This window comes from Astatotilapia calliptera, chromosome 19 (assembly GCF_964374335.1).
Source record: "Astatotilapia calliptera chromosome 19, fAstCal68.1, whole genome shotgun sequence".
In the NCBI taxonomy this organism is placed as follows: Eukaryota; Metazoa; Chordata; class Actinopteri; order Cichliformes; family Cichlidae; genus Astatotilapia; species Astatotilapia calliptera.
Genome location: NC_137440.1, coordinates 25,559,965 through 25,568,330, shown reverse-complemented (window position 1 = coordinate 25,568,330; position 8,366 = coordinate 25,559,965). Strand labels below are relative to the sequence as shown.

At 39.1% G+C, this 8,366-nt stretch overlaps 1 protein-coding gene across 1 annotated transcript; it reads left to right on the top strand.

Annotated features, from left to right (window-relative positions):
- The first annotated feature begins 123 nt into the window (after positions 1-123).
- tmem30b (transmembrane protein 30B) lies at positions 124-4,540 on the top strand. Its single transcript, XM_026153039.2, has 8 exons — positions 124-262; positions 649-847; positions 1,993-2,100; positions 2,224-2,331; positions 2,490-2,580; positions 2,664-2,801; positions 2,914-3,123; positions 3,733-4,540. The coding sequence occupies exons 2-8, from the start codon at positions 659-661 to the stop codon at positions 3,909-3,911; spliced, it is 1,023 nt and encodes a 340-aa protein (XP_026008824.2). The 5' UTR covers positions 124-262; positions 649-658; the 3' UTR covers positions 3,912-4,540.
- Positions 4,541-8,366: the final 3,826 nt, after the last annotated feature.

Sequence of the window (8,366 nt, the reverse complement as noted above, 5' to 3'; positions counted from 1 at the left end):
AACCCAGTATCACGGCTTTTTATTTATTTTTTAGTGGCCAAAACAAGCCTGCAAGTTCCGCGTTTCCGTCCTACTTTCTGTCCGCAAAACCCCGACCCTGCAAACAACTGACGTCATCCCTAGAAAAGAAAAGAGCAGGTGTGGCAGAGTAGGCGGGGTAAGCAGGTAAAGGTGTTCCGCTCCGTCGGGCTCACGACTCAGGGAAGCATATCGATGTTCTGCTTTTGAGGCTTTTGTGTCTTCGTTTTAGAGCTGATTGCACGTAAGTGGCTAAACATATAAACCCAAGTGTTAGGCGTGAATATAATGATAAAGCATTTTGTTTGGGGTAAACTATGTATCTGAACAAACCCATTTAAAAGTGAGCGAAAACTCAGTGGTGTACTTTTAACAATCTGTATACCGTTGGGGTCGGGGTTTTAGATTTCGTGTGTACAGTATTACAAAGGTTTTCGCTGTGTTTTATGTCGAGCTGTGCTACAGTGTTTTGTGACGTCAGTTGTCAACACACCGTATAAATCTTTGGTGAACAAATGAGCTAGTATACTTTTAGTAGGGGGTTCATACATTGCCGTGGATGTGATAGACACATTTGCAATGCTATAAACTGGATCATACTTGTAAACCTATAATGATTCAATCCAACAGAAGCGAGAAAATGGTGAAACAAGAGTCAGAGTCAGCCAACCGGCCAGACAACACCGCCTTCACCCAGCAAAGGCTTCCGGCATGGCAGCCTATACTTTCTGCTGGAATTGTAATCCCAGGATTTGTCCTCATTGGGCTGGCCTTCATCGGCATTGGAGTCGCTCTCCTTGTCACTTCCAGGAGCATCCAGGTGTTAGAGGTATGACCTCCACACTGAAAGCATATGCCTAGGATGAACAATCAAATGACAACTTTTTAAAATAATTATAATTATTAAACAGGGGCGGATCTAGAATGGTGGCATGTGCCACCCTAAAATGATCTCTTGCCACCCCAAGTGTCACCCTAGTTTTGCACATGACAGTGTTGTTTATTAAAATAAGATACCATTAACTTTGAATTTATTGAATAGTGTTAGCCCCCTACACCAGCGGTCCCCAACCTTTTTTGCGCCACGGACCGGTTTATGCCCGACAATATTTTCACGGACCGGCCTTTAAGGTGTCACGGAAAAATACAACAAAATAAAACTAGTACCGGTACCGAAAAAAAGATTTATTCATAACACACGTGAAAAGACCCAGGAAAACCGAGTTAACGATAAAAACGATAACAAAATAACGCTGAAAACCGATTAAAAACCCTGAAAACCATACATTTCACACCCGAGCCTCAACTCTCGCGGCCCGGTACCGAACGACTCACGGACCGGTACCGGTCCGAGGCCCGGGGGTTGGGGACCGCTGCCCTACACCATTAACAAATGGTTCAGCTCATAGCAGGACCGGCTTTTTTCTTGTTTTCAGCAGAAAGCCATGCCTATGATTGTGCCAGAGCACATTTTGAACAACACCGCTCCATGTTGTGTAGCTTTCTGAATTTTATACATATTGTGCTATATATTTATTTATTAAACTGGCTATAGAGTACATAGAATCAAAATTCACGTGTTTTATGTGGATTCTATGTGAAACTAACATGTTTAATTATGTGGGCTACAGAAAATAATTAAGTTATAGACAATATTTATATGAAAAGCATGTATATTTACTGCATTTGAATCATTTTAACCATATGTCATCACCTGCATATGTGTTTGAAAAAAAAAAAGGCTTTGATTTTGCAACCCCATTTGATTTCTCTGCCACCCTCATGCCACCCTAAGAAAATTTCTTTAGATCCGCCCCTGTTATTAAACAGTCTTTAAACATTAAAATTGATATATGGGATCATTCTTATAAACAGTTACTGACCATGCTGTCTGCTTACAGACTTGATTACAAGAATAAAAATAGGTGTTTTTGAGAAGTAAGAATTCATACTTTGATGTTCTTTCCCACACAGTTGGACTACACTGGGGATAGCAACGGATCACCATGTTCTAGCTGCTCCCAGTCAGATATAGCAAACTGCAAGTGCTCACTGAACTTCACCCTCACTACTCTGTTTCAGGTTGGGATGGATCCTTATTTTATATAATTTATGCCAGCATAACTGTACTCCTGCCTCTCAATTCAGTGGGGTTTTTTGGTTATTGCTTTTTTTTTTATGTGGGTTTTGTTTTCCTTAATCCAGGGCCCTGTGTTCTTTTATTACGGATTGTCAAACTACTTCCAAAACTACAGAAGATATGGGGCATCCAAAGACGATAATCAGCTATATGGAGACCTGAGTTACTTTACAGTGAGTTAAGAACACACAGTATTTCACAGACATGCACAGACTTGGATGTGTAAAAACATGCAGTTTCTAAAGCTGTGCTGAATTTACTTTTACAGTTCTGTAATTCATGTAAATCTTACAGACCATGAATTTAAAAAAAATGTCTGTATCTCTTGAAGAGCCCCAGTAGTTCCTGTTCCCCCTATAACTACGACAGCAGCAAAAAACCAATTGTGCCATGTGGATCAATAGCAAACAGCATGTTCAATGGTTTGTATGGGATCTCTAGTAATTGTGGAGATTAAAGTATCTTCTATAAAAGGAAGTGTTAATTTTTTTTTTTTCTTTTAAAGACACTTTCACGCTGACTCGGACCGTCAGTGGGACAACAAATAACGTGACCTTGGATGGAAAAGGAATAGCGTGGTGGACAGACTACAACATCAAATACAGAAATCCAAGCGTTACACCTCTGAAGAATGCCTTCAATGGTAGTACCTTTAGTTTAATTTTATCTTAAGTTGTGTTTAATAGAGGGTAATAAAGTGCACATTCCAGGAACTTAACATACTTTGGTAAATGTTGGCCTACTTTGACTTGCAGGTACTGTGAAACCCATAAATTGGGCCAAGCCTGCTTATGAGTTGGACGCATCAGATCTTAGTAACAACGGGTTTGTGAATCAAGATTTCCTGGTGTGGATGAGGAGGGCAGCACTGCCAAATTTCAGAAAGCTGTATCGACGAATCGATGCAAGCGGGGATTATCAAAAGGGTCTCCCAGCTGGAAACTACACGATTGACATCACCTACAGTATCCTTGTACTCATTACAGAATATACGATGATTTAAAGGATGATGCATATTTATAATATATGTATTTATACACATGTATAAATGATGATATGAAACCAATGATATTTAACACTTACAAAATAGCCTGCTGTTTAAAAAATAAAAAATTCCACGATTTAAAGATTTACGAGGCTCCAGTGTCGTGTTACAGCCACAGCAGTGTATTCGTAACCTGTTCAACGGGTTGGGTGTGTCTCTGTTCACCAGAGCACTGGCTTGAGCACAATGACTCAGGAGTTCTTTAAGGTGACCAAAAAAACAGGCAAATCTTCTGACATAGGTAAACAAGCTAGGCAAATAGCTTTTGATTGTCCTGTGCCAAGGCAGGACTTATGTAAAGTTCTCCATATCGCCCACTTTAGAAAACAGGGCTGTAAGTTTGAATACTTTCAATACAACATTTAAATATATTTGTTTGTTTGCAATACAAGCAAGACAGATTTTTATGGAATGAAAAATGTACTTTTTGATATAACTTATGTCTTTTCTGCTTTAGTGTTATTGTTTTCCACAACTGGTATCCATTTGTATCTATTCTCAGTGTATATCCTTAACACTTGTGCCCCAGACTATCCTGTTCGGGCTTTTAATGGGGCGAAGAAGATTGTGTTCAGCAATGTGTCCTGGATGGGTGGAAGCAATGAATTCCTCGGCATTGCCTACCTCGTGATTGGTTCCCTGTGTGTCGTGATGTCCGTAGTTATGCTCATCGTCTATGCTAAATTCAAGTTCCCCGATGAGGAATGAGCATCTTGTCATGGACTTCAGCGGATGTATCGACTCGATCAACGTTTTCAATTATCCTTTCCGTCTTTTTGGCCTTCATTCGATGAGGTGATCAAGGTGCGGTTTAGTCCTCATGTGAAATGCTCAAATTACGTATTTTATCCTGGGTATGAAGATTTATCTCCGGAGGTGCAGACAAAGTCTGTTTTTAACTTTCAAAGGACTTGATGCTGATGTTACTGTATTGATTCCATGCAACTAGTGAGCTAGCATAATTTATTTTATTTTTTTAAAATGTTGGTATATATAGTTGTCCACCGGCACATCTGTAAACTAATCCTTTACTTGTCTAGCCAACAAATAGTCATTGCCAGCAGACCTCTTAAAAACATGCTTTTGTCATCAAAAACTGAGCTGCATTCTCACTTTAACTCAGTAACAATATTAAAGCCATAAATCATTGAAAAGCTATTTAATCTGTGGGGTGTGTAATAGAAGTTGCAAATGTTGCTGTTACTCAGGGATGCGGTGTATTGGCTAAGCCCCTAATTATATTTTCTCTTAACTTGTTCCAGTTTGAACTGTTTACTCTTTGAAACTCATGCTTTACTTTATGTTGGTATTTATTTAAATAAACATGACCAGAACGATTGTGTCCTACTTCTTATTCTGCATATATAATCATACTCAAAAAGCTCAATTTGGTACATGACATTTTATTTTATTATCAAATGTGTAATATCATGTGCTGGTGGGTCTGCCTTCTTGATGAAAAGGCAAAGGGAGATTGAGATGTGATCTTTTTTTTTTTTTTGTCCTGTGGGTTTGTGGGTGGGGTCTCTGTAGAAGGGACTTGTTCCGGCTCTTTGTCCTGTTCTTCCAGCAGTTTCTGAAAACTTTTTGGGGCGATACTTCTCACATTGTCCTGCCGGGGTGGGGCCCACTCATGACACTTGATTTAAATGTGATCCCATGGAGTGCTGATAGAGCACATGTCCAGAGGCCCCATTCCCACCATGCCACTATTACTGTCTAACAATGGGATGGAAAGAGTACTTTACTCAAACACACTTTTCATATAGTTAAAAATATGCTAGGCTACTTTCTTTTTCTGCTCCATTTTGAATGCACATGCTGTACCTTGTACTCCATAACATTTATTTTAAAGCTTTAGTTATTATTTTACAGAACTTTAGATACAAATCTACACACAAAAGGAAAGAAAGTTTAGCTAACTTGTATCTGCAGTTAAAGTATATAAGTTAAAATCTATCAACAGGGGCACACATACACACACACACACACACACACACACACACACAATTTTAATCACATATATACAGAATTACATAAAAAATTAAGCAGTCATAATGAAATGAATGCTCACAAGACGAAGTCCTCAAAATCATTTTTTTAATATACATCATGACTAAAGATAGAAATCTATACAAGTTTTCAAATTTTGGGGAAATATATTCCAGTCATTAATTGCTTATTAGGAGAGAGCTGACTGCGCAAAAAATGATGCATTACTTAGGCACACCTACATGGCGGACCTTGTTGCTATACTCATTTGCCCAGAACAGGCTGGATAAATCTCGTATTGTATTCAGATGTACTAAATGCATATCTGAATTCAATAGTAGAATGTGTTTGTAAAGTGATCTGATGAACTTTAAGTCAGTCTTATTCACCTGTGAGCAGCATGACATGCAGAAATGAGAAAGAAAGAAAGATTCATTGCATTCAGATTTCCTGTCTGTCACCTTATTTATGGAATTACCACAACAACTTTCATGTGCCAGGGAATATACTTTTCTCGCTTTTGAGTTTGATAGTGTTGAGAGAATCTGATTCATTTTCACATCATCTGTGTGGTTAAAAGTCAAAATATTTGTGCTAGTTAAAACCAATCTGGGACTGCATTTCTGGAGGACTAGCACTAAGCTCTAAAAACAAATTAATATGAGGTTATATATACTTTTTTACATTTATAACATTTTGTATTGTCCCATTTATGGGTACACTTTTGAGTTCTCTTTTCCTAAGAGTTAATCAGTCCTTTTATAGATCTGTTTAATATTTTCTTTCGTCTGTGTTATGATCTCAAGGAACAAATTTTCTTTGGCCTTCCCGTGTTGTCCTATGACTTTATTTTGAAAACCTTCAATTAATTCAGTCAATTGTATATTTTAGATATTGGGCAAAGAATGTTAAACATGGAGCTGCCGTGCAGGCGGAAAAGAGGAAGACCACAGAGACAAGTCATGGATGTAGTGAAGGACAACATGCAGATAGTTGGTGTAACAAAGGAGGATATTAGGGATAGGGTGAGAGGGAGAATAGGATGACCAGTTGTGGCGACCCCTAGCGACAATAACCTGAAAAGAAGAAGGGAGTATTCACTTTTTATATAGGTGTAATATAGATTATTAAATATAAGCAACCAATTTTTTTTAAAGTATTACCTAACAAGGATTATAACTTTTTCTTGAGTAAAGACTTTAACACAAGTAATTCAACACAAAACAATTCTCCACGTTTCACGTACTGATAATAAATATGTAGTAGGTCACAGGGTTGCACATTATGGAGGGCCCAGAGTGCCAAAGGGAATTAAATAAATGCATAATTAGTATGTGAGAATGCTGTTTGTAGATTACAGCTCAGCATTCAATACCATCGTTCCCTCGAAGCTGGACAGGAAACTGCAGGATCTAGGACTGAGCAGCTCCCTCTGCAGCTGGATCCTTAGCTTCCTGTCTGACAGACGCCAAGTGGTCAGACTGGGCAGCATCACCTCATCCCCCATCACACTGAACACTGGTGCTCCACAGGGGTGTGTACTGAGCCCTCTCCTGTACTCACTCTACACCTACGACTGCACGGCCACTAACAACTCCAACATCATTGTGAAGTTTGCGGACGACACTACAGTGGTGGGTCTTATCACCAACAGTGATGAGACAGCTTACAGGGAGGAGGTCAGCGCCCTGACCCACTGGTGTCAAGACAACCATCTCACCCTCAACGTCGCAAAGACAAAGGAGTTGATAGTGGACTTCCGGAGGTGCAGAGAAGTACACACCCCCATCACCATCAACGGCGCTGCTGTGGAGAGAGTGAGCAGCTTCCGGTTCCTTGGTGTACATCTGGCTGAGGATCTTACGTGGTCAGTACACACAAACAAAACAGTGAAGAAGGCGCAGCAGGGCCTCTTCTTTCTCAGGAGACTGAAAAGATTTGGCATGAGCCCCCGCATCCTCAGGACCTTCTATCACTGTGCCATTGAGAGCATCCTCACTGGATGCATCACCACCTGGTATGGCAACAGCACCGCCTACAACTGCAAAGCTCTCCAGCGAGTAGTGCGGTGCTCTGAACGGATAATTGGAGGTGAGCTTCCCTCCTTCCAAGACATCTACAGGAAGCGCTGCCTGAGGAAAGCGGGGAGGATCATCAAGGACTCCAGTCACCCCAGCCATAAACTGTTCAGACTACTTCCATCAGGAAGGAGGTTCTGCAGCATCCGGTCCCGTACCAGCAGACTGAGAGACAGCTTTTTCCATCAGGCCATCAGACTGCTGAACACTTCATAGACACCTCAGCTTCACTACTGGAACTTTAACATTATGCACTCCATACTGTACAGTAACGCCACTGTTTTGCACATGTCTCACTCTGTATATTTTATTTTATATATTTTATTTATTGTTTACTCTATTTAATTTGTAAAATATGTGTACACACACACACACACACACACACACACACACACACACACACACACACACACACACACACACACACACACACACGTAGAAAGATATTTAGTATACACATCCAGAAATGCATATACTATTATATATTGTACATATATTTATTAGTTTCAGATGTAGCCATTCTTGTATTTTGCTTGTTTACATTATTGTATTTTGCACAACTCTGTTGCTTGTGAAGCTCGCACACAAGAATTTCACTCACATGTGCTGTACCAATGTACCTGCACATGTGATGTGACAATAAAAGTGATTTGATTTGATTTGAATTAAATGAATATTAAAGTGTGTCATTTAATAATTAAAATAGGAAATAGTTAATCAACTAAATGAGTAAATAATGAATTAATGTCAATTAATTTCTTTAAAACATTCCATAAATTCATTTATTCATTTTTTTCAATTATAATTTATTAATGGTACATTTAATTCATTAATTATCTATTTATCAAATTTATTTTGGTACTCGTAGTCCCCAATAGAACATGGGCCTCAACATGCCTTTGATTTTTTAAAATTACATTATTATTGAATTAACAATAGCACAAATCAAAGTTTGTATTTTAAAAGCTATTTCAGCTGCATCATTCGAGACAACTCCCTTTCTCCCCCTATTTGTCGCACATGGTACTAACAAAAGGACAGAAAAAAAACTGATTAATTCAACTGCATTATGGGTATTGTAGTCTTTGACGAC

What these genes read in the sequence shown, in the direction of transcription:
- tmem30b (XM_026153039.2), top strand. Translation starts at nt 659, where the DNA reads ATGGTGAAACAAGAGTCAGAGTCAGCCAACCGGCCAGACAACACCGCC. An exon ending in CCCTCACTACTCTGTTTCAG is followed by an intron (nt 2,101 to 2,223) that starts GTTGGGATGGAT and finishes TCCTTAATCCAG; the next exon opens with GGCCCTGTGTTCTTTTATTA. An exon ending in TCTGAAGAATGCCTTCAATG is followed by an intron (nt 2,802 to 2,913) that starts GTAGTACCTTTA and finishes TTTGACTTGCAG; the next exon opens with GTACTGTGAAACCCATAAAT.